The sequence below is a fragment of the Megascapheus bottae genome, chromosome 9, assembly GCF_031878675.1.
Source record: "Megascapheus bottae isolate mThoBot1 chromosome 9, mThoBot2.hap1, whole genome shotgun sequence".
In the NCBI taxonomy this organism is placed as follows: domain Eukaryota; kingdom Metazoa; phylum Chordata; class Mammalia; order Rodentia; family Geomyidae; genus Megascapheus; species Megascapheus bottae.
This window is the reverse complement of record NC_143517.1, coordinates 66,532,489-66,559,042: the sequence shown is the minus strand read 5'-3', so window position 1 is coordinate 66,559,042 and position 26,554 is coordinate 66,532,489. Positions and strand designations below refer to the sequence as shown.

Here is a 26,554-nt window from a genome sequence, read left to right as displayed (position 1 = left end):
GGTCTTGAACCTCAGCCCCTACTCCTGCCTCCCTGCAGGCCTCCTGTGTTCCAGCAGCCTGTCATCTTTCTCGGAGCCGATGTCACCCACCCACCTGCTGGGGACGGGAAGAAGCCGTCCATCGCTGCTGTGAGTGCCAGTGCTTTCCTCTGGGTCCTCTCTGGGCTGTGCCCCTCAATTAGGTGCCTTTCTGAAGGGCATGGAGGAGGTTCAGGAGACCTGCTTTGGGGGGAGGGGTTCAAGGCAAGTCGGTGATGGGAGGGTACCTGTGTGGTGTAAAGGGTTCTCAGGGGTGCCAGTCTCTGCCAGCTTGATCTTGTCACCAGTGCAGTGGCTGCCAGAGCTCAGAGCTCCCCAAGGATGACTCCCCATTCAGCAGGAGGTGCTGGGCGTAAAGGGCTGGCAAACCAGTGCTCTGAATAGCAAGGTTTTTAGTCTGGAGTGCAGCGAGCATTCCTTGGAGCCTGGCCGGAGGCCTCCACTCTGTAGCTCGGGACCACTGAGCTCGTGGTGGGTGTTTTCTTTCTCATTTATCTGGGATGCCAAAGCCTCCGAGAGAGAAGGATCTTAGAGCAAGGCCAGCGTGGGAACCGGAGTCAAAGGTCCTGTGGGGTGTGCAGGCCTTGGGTATAGTGACCCTAGCACCTTGAGTGAGGGAGCCCCAGCCTTGACCCTAAACCCCACACATCCTGGAGCTCTCGTGACAGCTAAGCTTCGCCACTGTGTGCTTTCTTCCATTGGCGCCATGGCCCACGTGGCTAGTAAGGCCTCGGACTGCATAGATGCGGTGCCGCCCAGAGCTCCCTGGCAAGAGAAAGCCTCAGGTGTGCCCGAGCACTCCACACTCACACGCATGCATGGGCTGTTTCCTGGGGCCTTTTCAGCTTCTGCTGTCCTCTGCACAGATGAGCATAAGGAAGCTGTGCCTCTGGTTTGAGAGGCTCAGATCGGGCTCATCAAATTCTCCGGAGCAGAAATCTGTCCTTCTGGCCCCTCGGTCTCAATTGGTTTCGATGTTTGTTAAGTGTTTTCTGTTGATACCAACCTAAAAACATTTCAGGCACCGTTGGTTTTTACTTGGCTAGAGAGAAAAATGGTTGCCCCAGAAGGGCGGGAGCCAGTGGCATGGGGCACTTCTGACAGTGCTCCTTGCAGAGTTACCCTGATGCTAGGTGATCCCCGTCTCCCTGTCTTCACCCCATCACCGTGACCCCTGCACCGCCGACTAGACTAGATGCTGCGTGTTGATTTGTCTGTGAACGAGGGCCTGTCCCACTGCTTCCTTGGATTAGATGAGGTGGCTGGTGCCTGCCACGTCCCACACCGAATCGGGGTCCTCTTTCTTTGCATACCCTGAGGGGACTTAGGGTCTTTAGGGTGTATTTAGGAAAACCCTTGTTCCAAACGTCCACGCAAAGCCAAGGCTGGGGTTGGCCTTGGTTGTGCTGGGCCTCTAAGAGCCCTCTGCAGGGCTGCGGGCGGAAGGCTGCGGAAGCAGGCTGGGAGCCCTTGTCCTGGCTCATGGCGCGCTCCCCCAGGTCGTGGGCAGCATGGACGCACACCCCAACCGCTACTGTGCCACGGTGCGAGTGCAGCAACACCGGCAGGAGATCATCCAGGACCTGGCAGCCATGGTGCGCGAGCTGCTCATCCAGTTCTACAAGTCCACGCGCTTCAAGCCCACCCGCATCATCTTCTACCGCGATGGCGTCTCCGAGGGCCAGTTCCAACAGGTAGGCTGTCCTCCTGGTGCGTCGGCTGGTGACCTGTCCGGTCTCGGGAAGGTCACACACACGCACACACACAGAGTGCTCTGCCTGACTTGCCTGGTCGCACCAGCAGAGTCGTCTCCCCACTTGCTAATGCGAGGACTGATGTGCTGGTCTCCCCCCACTTTGGGTCCGGTCACCCTGAGGACGGCCTGGCCAGTGCGGACCACAGGGATTGCCCAGCTGTGGTGGGCAGCTTCTGCCCTGCACTGGCAGGGGGTGGATGGTTAGGACACGTCACAAGGGAGACAGAAAGAAGCAGAGAGACCTGGTGCTGGAAAAGCTGGAAAACCCCATAGAGCAACACAAGCACTTGGATTTTGGGGACCCCTTGTGACAGGGCCCTGAGGGCCAGGTGGGGGCCCCACCTCCTCCACCCGAAGGAAGCCACGCACAGCTCCCCTCTGTATGACGCCTCTCACACCTAGTATGTTGCTCTGCCTGCGGCTCCCTCACTCCAGCCCTCCTTCCTGCCTCCTCCAGTTGTGCCCTGGTAAACATGCCACATTCAGAGTGTCCCAGAATCCCTGTGACTGAGTGTTCTGCATCCAGAACTCCAGGTGTTTCCAAAACATTGTAGCACAGTTTTTGTTCACAAAGTGGTCAACAAGGCATGCTGACTGTTCCAGCTTGCGCTGTATTGAAGGGTGCAGTACTCAGTCCTGTCTTCCAGCAGAAGTGGTAGAGTGCCTGTCTAAAGGTCCAAGTTCTGGATTCAAGTCCCAGGACTGCCACAGACAAGGAACAGGCGCGTGCCTCCCACGTCACACCCACTGCTTGAGGCAGGAGGCTGGAATTATCAGGTGGAAGGATGGAGATCAGTGAGTGATGATCTTCCCAAGGTTATGCCAGATTTGAACTCAAAAACCAGCTCCAGAGCCAATGTTTCCTCACATCTTGCTCTTTGCGCTCAAACAAGGCTCGCCAGTGGCTGCCGTGCCCTGAGTACAGCGCCTCGTCGCGGTGAGGAACAAGGTCTGGAGGAGGTTTAAGGCTGTGCCTTACACTGGAGCCTGGGCTGACTGGCAATGAGAACATGAGCTCCAGAGGGACGATAGGCCCCTGGCACCACGCTGCCTGTCTGTGTTGGCTGGTGTACAGCTTGTGGGGTGCACGAGGCCCCTCAGCCTGGTCCTCCCTTCCCCTCGCCCCCCCGCAGGTCCTCCACCACGAGCTGCTGGCCATCCGTGAGGCTTGCATCAAGCTGGAGAAGGACTACCAGCCGGGAATCACGTTCATCGTGGTGCAGAAGAGGCACCACACACGGCTTTTCTGCACAGACAAGAACGAGCGGGTGAGTCTCCCAGGAGGCCTCTGCCCTGGGCTTCAGGCCGACTGTCCACTGAGGGCCTGCGGGGACTGGAGAAGGGCGCCCACTCTCCAGGGACCTGGGGCGGGCCTGCACATGAGCTTTCCCTCCTTCTGTAAGTTACCAAAAAGAGAGCTCTGAGGAAGACCCAGCTGAATGGCGGAGCTGGGTCCACCCGGGGCGAGGGCTGGCTGCCCTGGAGGGAGGCCTGCGAGCTTAGCCAGCCAGCACCGTGGCCGAGAGCTCTGTGGTCACAGGCCACAAGTGTCCCGGCCCGGCAGGAGCTTGTCCTGCAGCCGAGCTCTGAGGAACACTCCACGTTCCCTCTGTGGTATGAGGCCACTGTGCACGGGGTCTCGAGGAAGGAGCTGGGCAGCGGGATGCAGCAGCTGGGCCTCTGAGGCCATGCGCCAGCTCCTGATAGGCAGGAGAAATTGAGAACCCCTACTACCAAAGAGCATGAGTCCCACAGTCATGTCTGCACCGGATGGAAGCAGATCCGCAGGGAGCGAGCGGGGAGTGGCTGTGCTAGTGCACAGAGCCGGCCAGGAGCCCTCCGGGCTCTCAACTTGTGTCCTGGGTGAGTGGCGCCGGGAGCCAGACACAGCCGCTCTCTAATCATCCGTGACAATGGAGCTTGGGGACTCACCTCGGAACTCACTGCTGGGTGCCCTGTCATAACTGTTGTCCTTGTGGGGCACTTGGAGCTGGCAACACTGTAACAAAACCCTGTGTCCATAGATCAGGACCTCACAACTGGAAGATGGGGGAGAGGAGGGGGGGGCAGGGGTGAGCAGCTCTGCCCAGAGCATGGAGGGGAAGTACTGAGCCCAGGGCTCCTCATTCCCCCACACACCCACCCGTACCCCCGGCAACTCTCCGGACTGGACAGTAGTGGAAGTAGAAAATGAGGGTGCAGTGAGGAGGTGCAGGCCACACCTGCTTGGAAATACCCCAAGCTGGTGTTTTGACTGAATGAGATCCAAAAGAAAGACTCATTGTTTTAATCAGAATAAATCTGAATCCCCACACGTGCTCACCTGCGGCCCCGTGCTCGGGACATCCTGTGGTGTGCTCAGGACGTGCTCCCCTTCCTTCTGTGAGAATCTGCCTCCCAAGAGCAGGGCGGACTGGGCTGCGCTCAAGGGCAGCCCTGGTGAGGGCGGAGGCGCGCTGCGGGCTGCGCCCAGTGGAAGTGGGCGCAGGGGACGGGGTGAGCTGAGCTCCTCCGTGCTCTCCTTGGAGCCACGTAGCCATGGCTACCAGGGGCTCCTGAGACCTAGCAGAGCTCCGCAAGCAACAGAAGAGGACATGACACCTTAGTGGGTGCAGGAATGGGGCCACAGCTGCAGAAAGGACAAGACTTGGTGCGGCTGTGGGATGTGGGTCTCTGGGGACTCAAAAACAGGTTAGGGGTGTTTATGGAATTATAAATTCCTAAAATCCGCTCAAGAAGATAAATGCAGTCATCATTCATCAAATCTTCCAATTCCACTGTTTTGTGTCCAGAGCTGCACAGCGGGCTTCACGGCCCGGCAGCCTGCAGGAGATGAGGGGAAGTCCTTTGCTCATCTTGAGAGCCCTGTCCCCAGCCTGCAAGGATAGAGAACATGAACCCAATCCCTGGCTTGCCAGCAGGAATGTGAGCAGGCCTATGGTGGCCACGCCCAGGAGCTGAGCCCACGGAGCTGGTGTGCTGCGGAAGGAAGTACACACCACAGCCAGGTGGCAATGCTGGGTACATAACTGCGAGAAACCCATGAGCCCCAACCCAACACAAGAGCTGTGCGGAATAATTTGTGGGACTCTTTAATTCCATTTCCTGTGTGGAGAACAAGAAATATTTCTCATCTCCATTTCTCCCTCTTTAAGTCAATTATGCTAAATTAAGTATTTGCTATAACAGTAATCGAGGGCCACACTGCTAGCAGTATGAGAAAAGGTTAAGACATACCTGTCCAACAACGTTAGAAATGGTGACTGTTCACGTTAATATTCAGCACAGCAAAGCAATGCTAATGAGCTATGTCACGGACAGGCCTCACAATTATAATACTATACTGTGCAAACCCAGCCAGTCGCAGATAATTTGTGTTATACGTGTCTGATCTCTGAGTCAGGCCAATACTCTGCTAGTGAATAGTATGTACTTTTATTTTTTTTGCCGTTTAGCATTTGCTTGCACATAAGGAGGTCTAAACACAGGGTCCTTCATCATGCACGGTCTTTTGTTTGCCTGTGTTTTCTCTGTGATGGGTCACATGGTCAGGTGTAGAATCCTCTCTGGGCCTTCATGTGGGCATTTGAAATGGTTCTGATTTGCAACCATTCCAGACGAGGATGTGAGGGTGACGTGTGTGTGTGTGTGTGTGTGTGTGTGTGTGTGTGTGTGTCGAGTGTGCCCCGTTTGGGTGGATCTAGGGAGGAGGCAAAGGTGCCACATTTTCCAGATTCTTGACTTCTTTTTAGAAATGGGAGAGTTAAGATGGGAAGGAGGAATAGATCTAAAGATGCTCTGGGCTGTGCGCTGTCTTGGGTGATGGCTAAAGCCTTTTACAACTATAGTTCCCTTGGGAGTAGCCGGCAGTGGTGGGGGCGGTGCCATTTGCATCGTTCCATTGTTGAGCAACTACTTCCCACCAACATACTTTTGTGGGCTCTAAAACCACCCTGTACTCCAGTGGGGCAGAAGCCGCCAGCACCACAGAGATTCAAATGCCGGTGTCTGTGTGGGAGAATGTGAGCGGTCAGCTCTTCCTGGCCAGGGGAGGACCCCCACCCAGTGTGTGACTGGCAGTTTACATCTTGGCTTCAGATCAAAATAGCCCCGCCCGGTGGTCACGAAAAACTCGTACAATTATTCGGGCCCTGAGTTAAATCACAGTTATCACATGGGTGTTGAAATGTGAACAGTAGCCCCAAGGGAACGCCCCTATCTATTGTGAGGACTTAGGTTTTGTTTTAACCTTACCCCACGGAGCGAATGCACTAACCAAGTCTGAAAGCTTGCGGTGGGGGGCGGCTGGGGCTGAGGGTAGCCGTGGTGTGGCCGCCAGCTGTGCCGCCTACCACACCACATCTGCTGTGTCTGCTGTGTTGCTGCAGGTGGGGAAGAGTGGGAACATTCCAGCGGGCACCACAGTGGACACAAAAATCACCCACCCGACCGAGTTTGATTTCTACCTGTGCAGTCATGCGGGCATCCAGGTGAGGACCCGGGTTCCCGTGGATGGAGCATGGGTTGTCTGCCACGCAGCCCGTGTATTCGCCGAGCTCTGGAGCTCTGCTGGGCGCCAGACTTGTCAGGAACCATACAGACAGAGCTATCACCCTGGTCAGCCATGCCCCGGGTGGGCCCACTGCCTGCATGCTGTCCTGCGAGGAGCATTCATGTCTACTCCCTCTAGATAGACTTGGTTGCCCATCTGCATCCTTCATTGGGGAGATTTTCTTTTCTTACTGTTATAAATAAAACAAAGTACTTAATATATTCAGGCAAACTGCCTTCAATTGATCCCTTTTATCTTTTTTTTTTTTTTTTTTGTTAACGAGTTCTGGGGCTTGAACTCAGGGCCTGAGCACCGTCCTTGGGTTTTCTCAAGGCCAGAGCTCTTTTTCTATATAGGTGGTACCAAGGAATCGAACCCAGGTCTTTGTGCTTTCTGGGCAAGCACTTTACCACTAGGCCAAACTCCTGACCCCATCCATTTTTTTTTTTTTTTAATTAAAACTTTTTTTTTTTTTTTTGAGCTGGGCGCGGTGGCTTTCACCTGTAATCCTAGCTACTTAGGTGGCTGAGATCTGAGGATCAAGGTTCAAAGCCAGCCCAGGCACAAAGAACCTGAGACTCTTATCTCCAGTTAACCTCTAGAAAACAGGGAGTGGGGCTGTGGCCTTGAACTGAACAGCTCAGGGACAGCGCCCAGGCCCAGAGTTCAAGCCCCATGACGCCCCCACTCCAAAAATTTTTTTTTTCTTTTTTTTGGCCTCATTGTGATAGGAATGTGCGGTTCTGCACTTCCAAGGCAGACGTTCTACCACTTGAGCCACACTCCTGACCTGTTTGCTTCAGTTCTTTGGGGGATGGTAAGGTCTAAAGTATAGTCTAGGGCTGGCGTGGACCTCAATACTCTTTATTTATGCTCGAGGCTGGTGCTTGAGCACTTGAGCCACAACTCCATTTCTGGCTTTTTTGCTGGTTAACTGGAGAGGAAACATGTCCCCCGGTCCCCTGCCCAGGCTGGCTTCACACCCTGACCTCAGATCTCCGTCTTCTGAGTAGGATTACAGGTGTGAGCCGCTGTTGCCTATCAACACATACCTTTTTTTGGCCAGTCCTAACTCAGAGCCTGGGCACTGTCTTTGGCTAGGGCTCTACCCTCGAGCCACAGTGCCACTCCTGGGTCTTTCTGTGCATGTGGTAGCGAGGAATCGAACCCAGGGCTTCCTGCATGCTAGGTGAGTGCTCCACCACTAGGCCATGACCTCTTTATTCCCCTGAAGCCTCCGCAGTGCCCCTGACTGCTCTGCTCTGCCCTCAGGGGACGAGCCGGCCATCTCACTACCACGTTCTTTGGGATGACAATCGTTTCTCCTCGGATGAGCTGCAGATTCTCACCTACCAGCTGTGTCACACGTACGTGCGCTGCACGCGCTCCGTGTCCATCCCTGCGCCGGCGTACTACGCCCACCTGGTGGCCTTCCGGGCCAGGTACCACCTGGTGGATAAAGAACATGACAGGTGAGGGGCGGCTGGGCGATGGGCCCGGCAGTCCCGGGATGCCAGCAGCTGCGGGGAGGGGGCCGCCCCCTGCTCGAGTTCTAGCTGCTGTGGCCTCGGCCTCATTCTCTCCCTCGTCTCCTTGATCCCTGCAGTGCCGAAGGAAGCCATACCTCTGGGCAGAGCAACGGGCGAGACCACCAGGCGCTGGCCAAGGCAGTCCAGGTCCACCAGGACACGCTACGCACCATGTACTTTGCCTGATTGTGTCGTGTTTTCCGGTGCGCGACGCCCATGGATTCACATGAGACCAGCTACTCAGACCAACAGAGGCCGGCCCTTCGCGACAGCCAGCATCGAACATGAGACGTCATTGGTGTTACTCGATCCTCCATTTTCCAGAATGCCTTCCGTCCCGGATTTCAAACTTGGATTTTGAACTGCAGACCTGTATGAGACCCCATTGTCGTAGGAAATATGGTTTGCCAAAATCTAGAAGCTGCTTATTAAAATAGAGTCCCATGTTTCCTTAAAAAAAAAATCCCCTAAAACCAGTTTATGAACTCAGGGCTTTAAAACATTTTATTTGGTCATTCAATTTACTTCTTTTAAACACATAATTCTTTATGAAATTGTTGGGAGAGGGGAAGCAACAAGAAGCACGATAGGGGTTTTAAAGCCTTGAACCTTCTGACGTTCCTAGGGTGGAGTTCCGGGGTGGCTAGGAGGCCGGGGCAGGCAGCCGGGCAGGCGCATTGCCCAGCCCCGCCACCTGTGCCTGCAGCCTGCGCTACGGAGCAGCGGCCTGGCAGGCCCGTGTGTGTTTACAGCAGTGAAAGGTCCAGAGAGATTGGCAGACAAGTGCCATTTTAATGAAAGTTTATTTAAAAAAAAAGAAGAAAGACAATATACCGACAGTCTAATCATAAGATTTGTCCTATAGGACTGTGACATTTATTTTCCAAAGTTTCTAAAGAATACGGGTCTGTGGTGATAAATACAGTACAATCCTTTTTCACTGTTAATGTCTTTTAATGTAAAAGAAAAAAATATATATCTGGTTTGCAGTATTAATGTGATAGGTAGATGCTGTTTTCCTTTGTGAACTGGGGGTGCTGCTTGTGACTTGGCCACGTCGCAGGGGGGGCTTGGTGCCTCGGTGGCCCTTTGTGCTGAAGTACAGGAATGTGCAGCTGATTTCTTCACGTGACTGTGCTCTGTCCCGTACCTCGAGCAGCGGTGTGTGGCCGTCCCAGCCACGTCCCGGTGTATTGCCCGAGTGGAACTTTTTCCAGGGCTGGGAGATCAGTGTGCTTGGCCGTGTGCACTTTGGTGAGGGGAGTTTTCTCGGATCTATGCACTGAAGCAGGCGGAGCCGGGGTAGCTCCCCTGGCCAGGCTGGAGGCAGGGTGGGCCTGCCTGGCAGCTCCGCCCGGGCCCCGGCTGGTGGAGGGTGAAGACCTCACTGGTGGGCGGTGAGCATTTGAGACCCCGATGGCGGAAGGGTGTGTGCCGAGCAGGCGCTTGTGTTTGGACCGTGTTGCTGTAGACGTAGGGAAGGGCAGGTGTCCCCATGCTGCTGCACCCCCCCCCCCCCTGCTCGTGTCCCCTGCGTGGCATGTCCTGGTACTGGGAGGAGCCTTGTGAAGGAGCACGCACCTCCTCAGACCACTGCTCCTGGACCACAGGTGGCAGCGGGTGGCTGTGACCTGGGCGGGGCTGTGCCCTCAGCGGGTATGCCTTGTGTCCATGGCCCTCTCACTAATGACATTAGTCTGTTCTTGCTGAGTCTTTCTAAGTGACAAGCCTCCTGTCCAGGGCGCACTGCACCTGCCAGCGGTGTCACAGGCTCAAGAGGGAATCTTTTGACTAGGAAGCTTTGACTCTGAAATTAGGGTGGGTTCAGCTCTTCTCAGAATCACAGGGGAACACATATCTCAAAGGTGATGGGGAGGGCAGAGGGAGGGGAACCTGGCTCAAATGCAGATTCCCAGGCCTGCTGCAAACTCTCTGGTCAGGTGCTTGGGCCAGGCTGTCAGCTGTGCTTCTAGCCATCATGGTGGATCTGGAGGTTCTGAGGCTATCCCTTTCCCCTTCCATGAGTGCCATCTGATCTAATGCCCAGGAAAGAACACAGAGGCTGGCAAAGAAAATCATCAGAAGTTTTTGTTGTTGTCGTCGTCGTTGTTGTTGTTTTCATTTTTTATCATTTTGAAAATGGTAGAATGCCAGCCTTGAGTGAAAAAAAGCCAAATGAGAGCTCAAGGCCCTGAGTTCAAGCCCCAATACTGGCATAAGAAGAGAATACAAAAGTATTTTGAAGATACAGTAACTTTTCAGTGGGTTGCCTTGTGTGGCCCTCAACCTGATTTTGGGGGACTCTGCACCTTGAAAACATCCGAGGACCACCAGCCCCGCAGGAGGCTGCGCGCTTTTGCATCTGGTGATGATGTAGAACACTTACATGGCTGTAGTTTGAATTTCTCAGGTGAATTGTTTTTCTGGTTTTCCACCAGCCCCTTTGCTCTTTCCTCTTCCCCACGAGCATGAATTTGAAGACTGTGCAAAGCCAGGTCTGCTCCATAGCCGCCAGGCCCAGCTGCACCCCTGGGCCTTGGCTTTGCCCCGACCCCACTGTTAGGTAAGGTGTGCCTTGCTTCAAGCAAATTGAATGTGAAGAAATGCTGATGTAGGAAACTGGACTCATTTCAGAGGAATTCTAAGACTTGGGATTTAGCCTGTCTCTGCAAAAGAGCCTCCAGATTGGATTTTGGAACTGGACTCGCAGCCCGGCACACAAATCCCCAGCCGTGTCGAGGTGCCCGGCTGCGCAGAGCCCCGGGAGGCACTCAAAGGCCCAGTTTTGCGGAACTGCCGCTGGCCGCAGCGCAGACCCCACTCTGCACTGCGTGCTGGCTGCTCTCTCTCCACTGAGGGCCATGGGGGCGGCCAGCACCTTCTTGGCCGCCTCGCTTTCCTGTTCTGGAAGTCTTTCCACACACACATTTTCAATACTACTTTAGAGTCTGTTTTGTCTCCTCCATATGTGTCCGCTGGCCACTCCTCATCCCCCCCACCCCCAACTGCAGGAAGGGCTTGGGGCCCGCGTCGCCGGTCCCCGAGGGGTGGCCAGGCCCGGAGGAGCTGCGCTGTCTGCCCGCTGGCCCAGATGTTTACCCCACAGGGAACGCTCCGCTCCCTAGTTCAGTCCCTCAGCAGGGGCAGGGCAGTTTTTATTATTGTTGTATGTTATTTTATTGTTTTTAAATGCAAATGTTGCTATTTATTTTGTCCTTGATTGCTCTGGCTTGACCTGGCCTACATGGGTGTTCCCGTGCTTGTGGTACTGATGGATAATGGTAGAGGTCATTTCCCCCCCAACTTTTATAATTACCTGATGTTTACCTTCAAGTTTGCTGAATGGATTTATTTTTTTGAAAGCCACAAATGTAATTTTTCTGGATGAATTGTTTTTCTTATATATGCAGCAATGTGCTTTTGCATTGATCTGCGGAATGATTTAAATTTTATTTTTGCAAGGCAGTTTTTCAGTCAAATTATATATTTGATACAATGTGTTTAAGGGTAGATCAGCCACAGGTCATGCAGTCTGGGGCCCTCTAGAGTCTCCAGGAGGCCCTGGGGGCTGGAAGGGGGCCCGCACTGGGGTGCGGTGTGACAGGTTGTCCTCCACACCACCCTGACCTGTTGCACGTGTGAGGGTCTTTGTGGCACTGTCCTCCATGGAATCCAATGGGAGGGACGGGAGGGTGGCCATGCTCACCCCCCAGGACAGAACCCCAGTGGCCCAGACGAGCCATACAAAACCTGCCGTGACCTCTCATGCATGAGAAAAGGAATGTACCATAGCAGACTCCTCCTCAGCATCCGTACGCCTCTCCTGCAGAATGCAAACACTTTATTTATATTTTAAGCCCTTCCCTGAAGTCCCTGAGCCCCTTCTCCCCAGCTGCCATGCCAGCACTCTCCTCTGTGTTGTGTCTCACTGTGGTGCAGGGGCGACTCTGTCACAGGGCGTCTGTTACATGCATGCAGCCTCTCTAAGGCACAGTTCTCAGCTCAGAACAATTGCACTGATCCCTGACGGCTTCTCTGCGCCTGCTCTACTTGTGGGAAGCGATTGGAATGGGTCGCCGTGTGCACTCGGGATATGGCTTTGCTTCAAGATTGCGCCACGTGTGTCAGTGTTACGTGCTCGAATTGTGAGGACTTGGTTCTGACCTGGTCCTGGGCCCGAGGGGCCTTGGCATTTGTGCTGGACTGCTGGCCTTGCCTTGTTTCCCACCCATGCATGGGGGAGTGTGAGCATTTCTTGTGACTCTTTGGATGCTTTTCGTGGGTTTGGTTCCTTGTAGTTCCCAAGCACCACGGGCCGGGGCGTCACTGTGCTGCTCAGCTGTCATTGGTGACGTGCCCTCAGAGAGGCCCGGGACCCGCTGGCGTCCCCTTGCCTGTGGCTGCTTTCAGGGTGTGTGCTCCCGCCCCACGCGGGACTCTTGTCTGGTGGAGATGCCCAGTGTCAGATACGGAAAGGAGCTTTTAAATCCAAACCCGTGTGCTTGTGCACACGTGCTTGAGTGCGCGCGCGCGCACGAGTGTGTGTGTGTGTGTGTGTGTGTGTGTGTGTGTGTATACGTGACATCAGTGCCATTGCAGTGCCCTCGCTTTGCTTCTTTGACTGTGTTCTGCCATTTTATTGTCTCAAGTGAATGTATTGGCTTAGCCAAATAACTACAGAAGGTGGTTTCTAAATACCTTTTAGTTAAAAAGAAACAAATGCATATAAAAGCTACCTCTGAATTCTCAATCCATGTCTGCTCGTAAGTGTAGCTGTCCACACTGAAAGTAGCCAAAATGTTGCCTGAATAAACTGAATTGTGAACATCTCTGTTCAGCTCTGGCTTGGATGTGTGTGTGCCATACTGGAACCCCAGGCTGCCCTGGCCGCGGCCCAGCTGTGAGAGGCCAGCATGGACGGCCGGCTTGGTCCCCCATCTGGAGCACTGTCCCCTGGGTTTGCACCTGGCCTGGGGCAGGGCTGGGTCAGAGGGTTGAGGCAGCCTGTGTCCCGCGTCCCGCGATCCCATCTCATGAAAGAAAGCACTTCCCCCTTCCCCTCCATTTACTTCTGAGTGGGTTGAAGATAGCTTCCTCCGCTCCCCTGCCCCACGTCCCCTGCGTCCCCTCTGTCCAGTCACAAAGATGCCTCAGCACCCCCGCTCCCTGCAAGGACATTCAGCAGAGTTGCCCTTTGAAACGGCTGTCATTGGCCTTTGAGTTTGGGACCCTGAGTTTCTCTTCTAGTCCAAGCCAGGACCCTTTTCTTTGGGAAGGGCATGGGGTTGCAGCTTGAGGTCATGTCTGTCCAGGGGCATTGGCACCTCCCCGATGTCCATGCTGCCCTCTGAAACACGCCCCACACACAGGCACACGCACCACTTGCGACCCTGCCCCTGCCCAGACGTTCATATTTCTCTAATGGTAGCAGTGTTCCTGGCACCCCGAGTTGCCCTGTGAATTGGGGCTCAGATGGGCGCTGCAAGGCTGACTGCTCCCCTCTCCTGCCAGCCACATGGGGGGGTGGCCTGGCATCCCTCCGGCTTCTCTGGCAGCCATGGGCTTTCAGCTAAGACCCAGTGTGAAGCGTTTGAGACGGGCACAGCAGGCATCTGAGCGGGGATGAGAACGGGCTGTACTCGGCCCCCCCTCTCCACATGTCTGGAAAGTTCTGAGAACAAGAGCATGGGTTCTGGCTCTGGCTAAGACACCTTTCCTTTCTTGCTCGAGTGAGGACATGAGCCCTCTGGCCCACTCGGTCCCCTCACTGCAGGCCCCCACGGGTAGCGGGAGGCTGGGCGGCTTGCCTCAACCCTCTTGGGTCTAGACAGTTCGGGGGTAGAGCCGAGACACCACACTGCCCCCTCGTCTGCTTCCCCGGCTTCCCCAGCAGCCCCCGTGGCCTGCGGCCAGCAGGTGGAGTGACGTCTGCAGCTTCTTGCCACCCTCAAGACAGTGAGTTCCAGACTCTGCTCAGGTCCTCAGTGTCTCTTCAGAGCAGTGTTGGGGCTGGGGGGCCCCGTCCTGCCAGGGACCCCGGGTCGTCTCACATGCTGCACCGGAGCAGGATGGCCTCAGTGCATTGATGGTTCAGGAAGGTGCAGGAAGGCTCGGTGTGTGTCCCAGCCTTGGGCGCAGGTGCCACTCAATCCTAGTGCCCTTGGGGACACTTAGCCGTGTTGCCCTTGTGTTCTGTGACGTGTGGGGAAGCCGCTGGCTTGCTTGGGGGTGGTGGTGTCGCTCGCTCCAGCTGTGCAGGCCTGATGGGAAGTTTTTGTCTGTCACTTTGCAAACAAGCCAGGTATTGGACAGTTTCTTTAACCAACAAACAAGCAAACGCACACCCAGAAAAGGCCTACCTGCAGAGCAAACACCTTGGGCAGTCTTAGTTCTTCTTCAGAGCCAACTAGACACCAAGGGTATCACTGAGCTTTGAATGTGAGTCCTAAGTGTGGTGATAAATTGTAAGGTCATTATTAAAGGTATGACGTGATGTTTTGTAACTGTTGAGGCAAGCAAATGTTTTATTTCACAAAAAGTGTAGGAGAATGATGGTAGATTTCAGTGCAGCACAGAGGCTAGCCATACAAGATGAGCTTGTGGTGGCAAGTGGTGGTAGCAAGTCCAGATTTGCTGACCTGGTACTCTTCGGTTTGATCAATTGCTGGTTTTATTTTTGTAGAATAATTGAAAAAGAACTAAAAATGAACTGTGCATCCCATGGAGGATCTTACCCCTTCTGTGTTTTCCCCTCACTCCAATCATTTCCCAAGACCTTTTGAATGAAATGAATTATAACCATTTAAAGGACACTATTTTCCTGGGCGTCCAGTAGCTGAAGTCCTCAGTCCGGGCAGCGTTCCGCACAGCGTGGAGCAGTGATGACGTCTTGGGCTTGTGATCTAGAAAACCACAGTTCCTACACAGACTACTGTTTATATGCATTGGCCTCTCAATGTAGGTTCTCATTTAATACATAGATTGTAAAATTATCAAACTACAGCAACTGTTCAATTGAAGCATCATTGTCTTTGGTTTGACGCCATTCTCTGTGTCAGGAAGGTGTCCATTATTGCGTGATGCTAGGTGGCGGGGCCACTTTAAATTAAGCCTTAATCAGATCTTAAATTTGTGAGTTAGAGTATGCAAAAATATTAGGAAGAGTGAGTTTTTAACTGTTCAGATTGAGATGCTATATCATAGTTCAGCAAGCCTGTCTCTGGAGTTGAGCAGGAAGCTTTTTCCCTCTGTTCTCCTGTGGCCCTTGCTTGGTAGAAATGGACCATTGTGCTTTTCTGTGGCGGTCAGTTCTGAAAGTCTAGAGACCTCTTTAAGATCACCGTGGAATGTCCGCTGTGTTCTCTCCAGACCCAGGCGTGTTTATGCTGCTGGAGGACAGTGGGGGGGTCTCTAAACCTGCTCATGCTCTAAGCTTTCTTCAGGTAGCGCTTCTGCCAGGTGATGAAAAGTGGATTTTTGTTCTTGTAAAAACATCTTCAATTTACACATAAAATGGAGGGGACCCAGCTTTCTTTACAATGTGGATCTACCTCAGTTAAACAGTTGGGTGCTATTTACTAAGTCTGTCAAATTAAATTGGAAAAAGTAACCAAACCATGAGATGTAACTCCACATGAAACTTGAAATCATAATTTCCGTTTATTTAATACTAGTTTATTTATTTTGTGCCTTTTATGTTGAACCCTGATGCATTAAGAAAATCAGAAGAGACGTAAACGTTTTATGTGACTGCAGGCAGGAAAACAGGGGAGTTGGAAGGCACTTGGTATATCCTCTAGCCGACTGCTACAGGGTGTTGGGATTCCCAGCCAATCCCTGTGGGTAGGGGTAAGAAATTCACATTTTATGAATAATAAATTTCAAGCTCTTCTATGCATGTATTTATAGCTATCACTTCATTTTCTGTGCCAGTGATGGGGCAGCCAAAAAGGACAAAACAAAACATTTAAAAAAATCACAAGTACTTTTATCCTTTTTTTTTTTTTAAAGCATTTATGCTCCTTTTCTGGCTTGTTTTCTAAGAGTTTTTTGGTTTTGTTGTTGTTGTTGTTGTTTCCTCATAAGCAGCAAGTGGACTGTTGTCTTTCCTGGCCTGCCTGGTGGAGGTGCTGATGGTGGGGACAGAGACAGAATCCAGCTCAGAATTGTGGGAGACAGAGGCTCCCAGGGCCTGTCAATTAGAAGAAAGGATAGGAGGTCAATGACTTTCCATGCTTTTCGATTTGGCAGTTTACAATTCTAGACTTTTCCTACTGTGGTAATCTTTTTTAACTCAATTCTTTGGAGGTAACAATATTTTGGAGTCTTAAGAATTTGATTTTATACCAATAAGAAGTAAAAGTTAGGGATCTTTCCTGTAGTATCTAGTTTTACTCTTTTAAGGACATCTCTGGATTTTACAAGAGAACAACATTCCTTAATGGCAGAATTTTGAAAGATTTGGGGAGGCTTATTGCTGCAGGATCTCAAACAAAACATAACAAGGGGAAAGAAAGGAATTTAAAAAAAAGAAAAGATGATTGTAGTTAAATGTTTTAATTTTTTAACTTCCATCAGGTTGACATGTAAGCTATGTTTTATAAAGAGTAGCCCATCCTTTAGTATGCTGCATAAAGACCAGCCTTGTTGCACTTTCTCTGAAATGACAATGCGCTACCATAGGCTCGCCACGAGGCGTTTTGTGTGACCCGCTAGCAAGCGTGCTTGGGGCAGGTGATTGAGTTTTTTATATAGGTACCTCACGAAAAAGCACCTGTATATGCTGCATTTTGTTTCCTTTGCTTTTACATGTAGCATTTGTTTTGCTTTTGTTATTTTGTTAAGATATTTGCTTTTGGACCCCAATAGATTGTTGAGCGAGAACTTTGAGTTAGTAGTCTCCATTGTGTGGTTGTTTTATTCTTTTAACTTACTGCGATATCTGGGTCAAAAGGCCCCCCCTTAGAATCCTTTCCCCAAGCACACTGGAGGAAGACGTCAGTGTGCCGGTCAGCAGACACGAGTTTCCAGACCCTTCGGTTCATGCTGCTTCCTCTGTTCCCTTCTCTACATCACCCAGACGCTGGATACGTTGCTTCTGAGCTCAAAGCTAAAGTCATGGCATCTTAACTTTTCCATCCCAGACCTCACAGGTTGCCATTGAGTGAGTAGCAGGACCTAAAGGTACCGCTGGCCTGCTGTAGCCCCCCAGCCTGGCCTGGGGCCTTCGGCCTCTGCGCAGTAGCGCTTACCACGCTGGCCTGATGGGGCCACTGTACACAGACAAGACAACTGGTGAAGAAAGCTCAATGCTGAGACACTGAGCGGCTATTGTCATCTTTAAGCCTAGCTGGGTCCTTTTCAAGTTTGTTTTGACAGCTTACTAGGTTAAGTAGTTTGCACTATTTTTGCAATAAATTCATGGAAAACCCTAACAGTTACTTGTTCTGTTTCTTACTGTGTGTATATAAACTAATACTAAAAGTTTGGCATAGTGTTTTTTCACCTCCTTACATAACCCCTAACATGCACAGATGCTGTAAATCTGATAAAATATGATGTGAATGATATTTTATAAAGTTATTTTGTATGGTGTCAATTTTGTTTTGCCTCATAGTATGTCAGCAAAAAAAATAAAATAAAATTCCTCATATTTACAGCTGCCTCTTCAAAGATGTCCGGTTATTGTCATATTCTCTTGTGACTTTAGGAAGGTGCTCAGAGCTGCCCAGAACAACCTTAAGGGGTGGACAGGAAGCACCCCAAGAGGATACAGGGATGAGTTGGATGGGGTGAGAGTTGGCATGGCCTGTGGAGAGCCTGGGTATCCTCCCACCAGTAGCCGTGGAAAGGCCAAAGTGGAAAGCTGTCTGGCTGACCTACAGTCAGTGAGGTCCTGACCTCCACATGGCACAGAAGCGAACTCATGCTCTGGCTCTTGACATGGTCACCTGTCGAGACCTGGTGGTCTTCCCTGGCTGTTTTGTTGTTGTTGTTGTGTTTTATCAGGGCTTGGGGGGGGTGTTTTGTTTTGTTTTGTGTTTTAGATGGTATTGGGGTTTTGAATTCAGGACCTTGTTAGGCAGGCACTGGCTCCCACCAAGCCCTACCTACAGCCTTCTCTGGGCTGGTTTTGGCCTCTGCTATTTTTTCTGGGTGGAAAAAAAAAAAAAAAACACACAGCCCTGAGAAAGGAAGGTTGCTTAAGGGAGTAGATCAGCTGAAAAACTCCAGGATAAAACTCGGTCTGCTGAGTTTGTCTGTAATCATGTTAATAGGTACACTTGCGGGGGCCTGCAGTTAGGCCTAGTGGTAGAGTGCTTGCCTAGCATGCACGAAGATCCGGGTTCAATTCCTTGGTACCACATACATAGAAAAAGCCAGAAATGGTGCTGTGGCTCAAGTGGTAGAGCTCTAGCCTTGAGAAAAACCAAGGACAGTGCTCAGGCCCTGAGCCCAAGCCCAGGACTAGCAAAAAAAAAATATAGGTACACTTGATACCTTGGTGTGCTGAGTCATGGGTGGTTTCTTTTTTGTTTCGTTGTTGTTTTCCTTTACTGAGTGATCAACAGCTGGTACACTGAAGAGAAAGAGGTGTGAGAACAGCAGATGGTGACAAGAATTTCATGAATCGGGAAGCATTCTGCACAACAGTTCCATGCGGCTGGGGAGGAAGCATGGATGAGTGTAGGCAAGCTGTAGTTTACCTTCTCTGCCCGGCAGAGAATTCTCTACTGCGTGGAGACGCTGCAGTTGACACATCCAGCCACTGCTTCTGCCTCGGCCTGTCATTTGTCAGTGTGTCTTAGAACCCAAGTGTCTGCCTCTCAGGTGTGCGTTGACATTTGCTGGGATTGGAGTCACTGCAGAGATGCAGCTAACCCTCCAGTGCCTGTGAATATTGGTTATTGTTGACACTCGTCTAGAAAGACGAGCCTCATGAAATCATTTTTTGTTTTGGTGGATTTTTTGTGCTACTGTTAGGGGCTGGAACTCAAGGCCTCTAGCTCTCACTTTGCTTTTTTGCTCATGGCTCTCACTCTGCTTTTTTGCTCATGGCTCTGCTTTTGACCCACACCTTCCTTTTTTTTAGGTAAATTACTTTGGTTCATCGTCGCACTTCAAAGACTGCCATGGAAGGAAGATTTGGAACTAGGTCTAGCAGTGAGCTTTTATAACACAAGCAAGATGGTCTGATCATTAAAAAAACAATATAGGCAGATTGATTTCCTCACTAAGAACTTTTTTTTTTCAAATGATTCAGGTAAGTACACACAGGCAGGGAGATGTTTGCCAATTATGCGTGCATCCAAGACTCAGGACTTGTGAAGCACAAACCAATACCAGGTTCCACAGAATGCAGGTGAGGTGGTTCGTTCACTATGGGGGCAAGATGAAGTGCCTCGGCCTCTTCGGAAAACACTTTGCCGTTTTATGCAAATTTCACTGTCGGCCTCTATTGATGGCTGCCTAGTTAACTAAAATCCTAGTTTGCATAAAGCTCACATACAAGCTGGCAAGTGAGGGTGGGAGGCACGCCCCCACTGTCATCAACCCCAGAAATGCTGAAAATGGGAAACTACACATCAGTGTCCCAGGAAAGGAACACAGACACAACAGAGTCCTACACAGCCATGAAAAGGACTGGAACCTGCAACCATATGAATGAAACTACTGTGCCAAATGTGAGTGCCAGATATGGCTGCCACATTCTAGAAAAAGGTAGGTCTGCCCCACCCAAAAACCATGCTTTGTTGGCCTGATCCAGTCCTGTGGGTTTTGTTTTGTTGGGGGTTTTTTTGTCGCTCATGGGATTTGAACTGGGCCCGGGCGCTGTCCCTCAGCTCTTCAGCTCAAGGCTATCACCCTGCTCCAGGAGCCACAGCACTACTTCTGGTTTTCTAGTGGTTAATTGGAGATGAGTCTCAAGGTCTTTAGTGTCTGGCTGGCTTTGAACTGTGATCCTCAGATCTCAGCCTCCTGAATAGCTAGGATTACAAGCCTGAGCCACTGCCCTCAGCAATAGCCCGTTTTTTCGTGATGCTTATTTTCAGACGATTATGCCTAGTTATGTTTCCCAGAAAGCGGAATGCATCATGACATCCAGCTATTACTCAAGATGGGGACTTGGGGAAAAACAAAACAAGTGTTTTAATGTGCTGGCACCCGAGGCCTAGCTACGAGGAGGCCGAGATCTGAGGATCACCGTTCAAAGCAGCCCATGGGGGAAAACCCATCACACTCTCATCTCCAGTGAACCACCAGAGAAACAGAAGCAAGCAACTGTGGCTCAAAGTGGTTGAGGGCTAGCCTTGAGCACAAATGTACAAGAACAGTGCCCAGGCCTCGGCCCCAAGTTCAAGCCCCACAACCAACTAAAAGAAGGGAGGAAGGGAGGTTCTTTAAAACTTTTTGGCGGCCTCAAATGATTTTCCCTATCTCAGCCCCATAATAGCCAGGATTACAGTGTGAGCCATCAGCACCCAATCCCACACCTCTCCTTTTTGGGTCACTCATGGAGCTTGAACTCATGGCCAGGACACTGACCCTGACCTCTTATACTCAAGGCTAGTGCTCTACCATTTTGAGCCACAGTGCCACTTCTAGTTTGCCAGTGGTTAACTAGAGATCAAAACTTCATGGACTTTCCTACTTCAGGCTGGCTTTGAACTGTGATTCTCAGATCTCAGCCTCCTGAGTTGCTAAGATTGCAGGCATGAGCCACTGACCTTGGCTCCATCCCCTTCCCTTTAAAGAGATATTGAAAAGATAGACTTGTGTCACGCTAAAATAAAATAATAATAAAATAGGGCCAGGTGCTGGTGGCTCATGCCTGTCATCCTAGCAACTCAGGAGGCTGAGATCTGAGGATCTTAGTTCAAAGCCAGCCTGGGCATATAAAGTCTGTGAAACTCTTATCTCCAACTAACCACCAGAAAACCAGGAAGTAGCGCTGAGGCTCAGGGGTAGGGTAGTAGCCTTGAGCTGAAGAGCTCAGGGACAACTCTCAGGCCCAGAGTCCAAGTCCCATGACTGACAAAAAAAAAATAAAACAAAATAGGGTTTAATGGTTTTCTCTTACAGACATTAAAAACAATGAGTGTTTAAAAAATAAAGCATGAGAAATTATCTTCAATTTACAAAATATTTTATTAAAGAACAAATTCTGTGTGGAGAAAATGGTTTTTTTATATTTCACTTGATAATTTGACTTGATATCTTTTTTCTCTAGGAACAAAAGTAGCTAGGAGAGCATGACAGCACCTTGGCCTGCTAAGCACTCTACCACCAGCTGCGTCCCCCGTCAGAAACACTGGCTTTTAGGTTTCACAAAATTTCAGGTCTGGCATTAGAATAAGAGCCTAGAATTATTTCACAAAGCATTTTACTATCAAAATACATATAGGTGTTCAATAGAAAAGAACAAGATACTTCTTTACAATAAAAAAGTAAAAAGTCAAATTTTTTTAAAAAATACAAACATTCAAAGGTAACATTCTACATATTTAGCAAAAAATGTTTCCCGTTGTTTCTAAATGTGTCACTGGGGAGTGCAGTGCACTCAGCGCGTGGGTGCTGGTGGCAGTGCCCTGCCAGGAAGCCTCCCTGAAGACCTGCAGGCATGGCAGCCAGAGGCTGCTCTCAGGCTGCCTGCCCTTTGGCTCTGTGGTGGAGGTGCAGGAGATGCCAACCCAGCCAGAAACCTAAGGTGCTGCAAGTGGGACGTGGAGGCCGTGGGGTGGCAGGGGCGCGGGTGCTTGCTGGGTGCAGAGGCCCTTGCTGCACTCCGCAGCTCCGTGCACGCTGACCTTCATAGCATGTTTTTCCTGGCTTAGGATTCAGCTTCCTCACTGCCGCTCTCATCATCTTCATTCTCTTCCTCTTCCTCCTGCTTCTCCTTAAGCATTTTCAGGTATTTACTAGCTAAAATCTTCTTCGGTAATATATCTTAAAAACACAGAAGCTTCCATCAGCAGATGAGCTGGGAACATCACCGCACATGTTTCACGGACTACATGAAATCCATTCCACCCCCGGTCAAATACCATCAACTAGCATTTCCTGACTCCTGCACAGAATACTGACTTTGTGAGCAGCCTGCTCAACCTACCCAACACAGACTGGCTGCCCCAGGAGAGATCGCGTGGCTCGCCTTACTTTCTATTAGTACATGGAGGCCGGCCCTGAGTTGCCCTCCTAAGCTGAGCTAAGCTGTGCTGGAGGGCAGGAGCAGGGGCAGAACTGGCATCTGGAGAAGGCAGCCAAGGATCTGACTCAGGTGGAAGAGGAAGCTGTAATTACTAGGCATGCCTCTTTTTTTTAATCACCTTTTTTTTTTTTTTGCCAGTTCTGGGGTTTGAATTCAGAGCCAGAGCACTGTCCTTGGGCTTTCTCAAGGCTAGAGCTCTACCACTTAGTCTTAGCACCACTCCTGGATTTTCCTATATATGTGGTACAAAGGAATCAAACCCTGGTCTTCCTGCATCCTAGGCAAACACTCAACCACTAGGCCAAACTCCTCACCTGCCTTTTTAAAACAAAACAGTCCTGGGCTTGAGCTCTGGGCCTGAGCACTGTCCTTGGGCTTTCTCAAGGCTAGCACTCTACCACTTGAGCCTCAGTACCATGTCCAGCTGTTTTTCTGTGTATGTGGTACTGAGGAATCGAACCTGGTCTTTCTTTGTACATCCTAGGCAAGCACTGGGTCAAACTCCCAGCCCTCGCCTTTTTTTTTTAAAGCAGAACTTTTCAAATATTAAGTACCTGCAAGAAACTGAAAAGTTTCTGATTCTTCCGCAGTATTCGCCAAATCACTGTATGTCAGGGCTTTCTTTTCTTTCCCACTGCCATGTCTGTAGGAATGGCTGGCTAGATACTGAACAAAAAGTTCCTAAAACAAAATGGAAAAGTCAAATGAAAAACATTAAAAACCAGAGATCTGGGCCAGGAGCATAGCCTAGTGGCAGAGTGCTCGCCAGGTATGACAAAGCCCTGGGTTCGATTCCTACGTACCACATACACAGAAAAAGCCAGAAATGGGGCTGTGGCTCAAGTGGAAGAGCTCTAGCCTTGAGCAAAAAGTGTCCAAAGAAAGTGTCCAGGCCCTGAGTTCAAGCCCCAGGACTGGCAAAGATCAGGCAGGCGCTGGTGGCTCACATTTGTAATCCTAGCTACTTAGGAGGCTGAAATCTGAGGATCATAGTTCAAAGCCAGCCCGGGCACAAAAGTCCATGAGATTCTTATGCTCAATTAACTACCAGAAAACAGGATGCAGTGCTGTGCCTCAAGTGGTAGAGTGGAAGTCTTGAGCTCTTCAGCTCAAGGACAGTGCCCAGGCCCAGAGTTCAAGTCCCAGGACTGACCATAAATAATCCAACAAAAAAACAAGCCATCAGGGTTGGGAATGGGCTTAGTGGTAGAGTGCTTGCCCAGCATGTATGAAGCCCTGTGTATGATTCCTCAGTACCCCATACACAGAAAAAGCAGCGCTAATGGATCAAATGATAAGAGTGTTAGTCTGAAGTAAAAAGCTCAGGGACAGTACCCAGGCCCTGAATTCAAGCCCCAGGACTGGGATGGATGGATGGACAGACAGACAGAGGGAGACCTAATTTCAAACTTTTCATTATATATATATATATAAATATATATATATATAGTTTTTCACTAAAATTTACATAAAGGTTATCTTGATTCCTCAAAGTACTGGAATCACTACAGGTGAGGTGACTCAACAGGAAGTACTGGACGCTTAGATGGACATGTGATATCATAACCCCTTGGTACAACCTTTGGAAGTTCAGGGAAAAAAAAAAAAAAACCAAGATCAAGCACTGCAGTGTCAGCTTGAGGGCCTCGTCTACTTTAGATGAATAACCTAGGAAAACACTGACAAGTCATTAAACACAGTCACAGTTACAGTCCAAGCCCAAGGGACTCAGAGCGGTCCATCTGCACGGCGCGGTGCCGCGCACCGGGGCCCCGGCGCTCGGGACGGGGCAGGAGGACGGCCCGGCCCGGTCCAGGGTCCAGGGTCCAGGTCCCAGGTCCCAGGTCCCAGGTCCCAGGTCCCAGCCAGTCGGGGCCCAAGCCTGGCTAAGGCAGGCGGCTGCTCGGGGTGTGCAGAGGTGGAGCGCGGGGGCGCGGGAGCCCCGGCCCCAAGGTCAGCGACCCCAGCCTGGAGGGCCGCCCGCGGCTCCGAGGGCCTGCGAGAGCTCTCGGGCCGTCCCGGGGCGCGGAGCTGCCGCCGTGGGGGAGGCGGGAGAGGCGGGGGCCGGGGGTCCCGGCGCCCAGCCGCAGCCCTGACCCGCCCCGCCCACTGGGAATCCCCAGGGGCCCGCGCGCGGGGCGGGGCGCCAGGGGCGGCCGCAGTGGCCCGGATGAGCGGCGCGGTAGGCGGGGCGGGGAGGAGGGGCGGCCAGAGCCGTGGGAAACGCTGCGCTGCGCGTGCTCCGAGCGCGGCGGGCGGCGCGCGGGGCCGGCGGAGCCGCTGAGCCCCGCGGGACCGGGCGGGTAAGGGCGCCGCGGCGCCCGCCCTCCGCCCCGCGCACCCCGGCCCGCGGGCCGCCTCACCGTGGCCTTGGCCGTGAGCACCAGGGCCTCCTGGTTGATGCTGGACACCTCGGGGGAGCTCTTCATGATGACCCGGATGCGGGACAGCGGCAGCGACACGAGCCGCTGCTCCCCGCACTTCTCTCTGCCGAGAGCCACGTCCGCCATCTTCCCGCTCCCGGGCGGCCCTCGGCTGGCCTCACCGTCCCGCGGGAGTGGCGGGGCGGCCCGGAGCGCCCATGATGCCTTGCGCGCCGGCGTCGGCGCCTGCGCAGACCCGGTCCCAGTGCCCGCCCCAGGGCGCGGCGCGGAGCGTGGGAGTCCGGCGGCGGGGCGGAGCTTGCTCCTGCGCAGGCGCGGACGGCGCGGCGTCCTTCGGGGGGCGGGGCTGGGAACGCGGCGAGGGCCTGGGATCCAGGCCCAGCCCTGCCACGCACACAGCCCTCCTGGGGCTTTCCTGACGGGGACACGAGCATGGCCGGTGGGAAGGGCCATGGCGAGACTCAGGCGTGCGATGAATGACAGAACGACAGAGCTGAGAACAGGCTCTTGATGGGGCGAGGGAGAGCCAGTGACGCTGGAGATGTGCAGAAGTGTCACAGGGAAATGGGGACCAGGACATGTGAAAGGGTATCAAGTATGTGAATTAATGCAGCTTCTATCTGGTGAATATCATGTAACCCTTCTGTTAATTACAATAAAAATATATGAATAAATGTCACAATGAAATCTCCCTTTGTACAACCAATGCATGCTAATAATTAAAATCCAGAAAGACCCTCCTGCTGCTCATTGGGAATGGAGTGAGATTTGAGTTAAAGAGTGTGGGCATCAAGTGGAAGAGTGCTAGCCTTGAGAAAATGCCCAGGCCCTGAGTTCAAGCCCAGGATTGGTGAAAAAAAAAGTCATTCCTTGACAGGCTGAGAACTTCCGGTTAACCTAACAAATGGTTTAACAACAACAACAAAATACCACCAGGCACTTGTAGCTCATGCCTGCATTACCAACTACTTGGGAGGCTGAGATCTGAGAGCTGGGGCTCAAGCCATCCTGAGCAGCAAAGTCGGTGAGACTATCTTCAATTAACCACCAGAAAACCAGAAGTGGCCCTGTGACTCAAAGTGGTAGAGTACTAGCCTTGAGCAAAAAGAAGCTCAGGGACAGACCTAGAGTTCAAGCTCCAGAACTGGAACCAAAGGAATATAAACAAAAAAATACCTAAAAGTAAAATAAAGTAAACCTATAAATTAAAAAAAAGTGTGGGCAGCGTAAGGAAAGTGGGGCCGGTATGCCAAGATGACTGCAACTCAGACCTGCAGAAGGCAAGGACCAAATGAGGTCAGTCCTTAAAACTACAATTCCCTCCCAGTGAGCTGGGGGCTCTGGAAGAGTAGAGTGGTGAGGTCAACTCCTTCAAGAATCATGGGAAACGATAGGACTTGAGATATAACTGGAAGCAAAGCCCAGAGGACTTGATACCATGATGAGGAGAGGGAGAAAGGTGATTTTTTTTATGTGGTGACTTGGGAACTCGGGGAGTGACAAGTCACACAGGGGTTTCAGTGAGAGCATGTTACGTTTCCATGTCTTCTTTACCATTGCAGACTTGGTAGTGGCCCAAACAAGTGAGCACAAAGCTCAGTTGCTCCTCAGTATCCATTGGGGACTGGTTCCAAGATCTTTCACACACAAAAAAAACTGAAATATGAAAAGCCAAGTGCCGTGACTCAGGCCTGCAATCCTAGCTGCTCTGGAGGCTGAGATCTGAGGGTCGAGGTTCAAAGCCAGCCCAGACATTAAAGTCCATGAGACTTTTATCTCCAATTAACCACTAGAAAACCGGAAATAGTGCTGTTGCTCAAGGAGTAGTGTAGTAGCCTTCAACTGAAGACCCAGGGACAGTGCCCAGGCCCAGAGTTCAAGCTCCACAACCAAAAAAAAACAAAACAGAAACTGAAATGTGCATGTGCCCAAGTCCTCTGTATATAAAAGTAATGCTTGCCCATTCTATGCCCATTCACCTGTATGTACTACTTTAAATAATCTCTACAGTAACCCATCATACCACATGCACTGCCGATACCCTGTAAATAGTCCTTGTTCTGTATTGCTTAGGGAACCATGACA

The 26,554-nt window shown here is 51.5% G+C and overlaps 2 protein-coding genes across 2 annotated transcripts in view; one reads left to right on the top strand and one right to left on the bottom strand.

Annotated features, from left to right (window-relative positions):
* Ago2 (argonaute RISC catalytic component 2) overlaps positions 1-8,868 on the top strand; it is a 67,055-nt gene extending 58,187 nt beyond the window's left edge. Inside the window, exons 14-19 of the mRNA XM_090339460.1 lie at positions 39-129; positions 1,539-1,733; positions 2,929-3,063; positions 6,184-6,285; positions 7,620-7,819; positions 7,954-8,868. Of these exons, the coding sequence (XP_090195586.1) occupies positions 39-129; positions 1,539-1,733; positions 2,929-3,063; positions 6,184-6,285; positions 7,620-7,819; positions 7,954-8,062 (832 nt within the window). The 3' untranslated portion in view covers positions 8,063-8,868. The remainder of the gene's footprint in view (positions 1-38; positions 130-1,538; positions 1,734-2,928; positions 3,064-6,183; positions 6,286-7,619; positions 7,820-7,953) is intronic.
* Positions 8,869-21,021: 12,153 nt separating this feature from the next.
* On the bottom strand, positions 21,022-24,695 carry Chrac1 (chromatin accessibility complex subunit 1). Its single transcript, XM_090339458.1, has 3 exons — positions 24,449-24,695; positions 22,640-22,766; positions 21,022-21,823 (listed from the first exon to the last, which is right to left on the bottom strand). Exons 1-3 carry the CDS (start codon positions 24,593-24,595, stop codon positions 21,708-21,710), a joined length of 390 nt encoding a protein of 129 aa, XP_090195584.1. The 5' UTR covers positions 24,596-24,695; the 3' UTR covers positions 21,022-21,707.
* Positions 24,696-26,554: the final 1,859 nt, after the last annotated feature.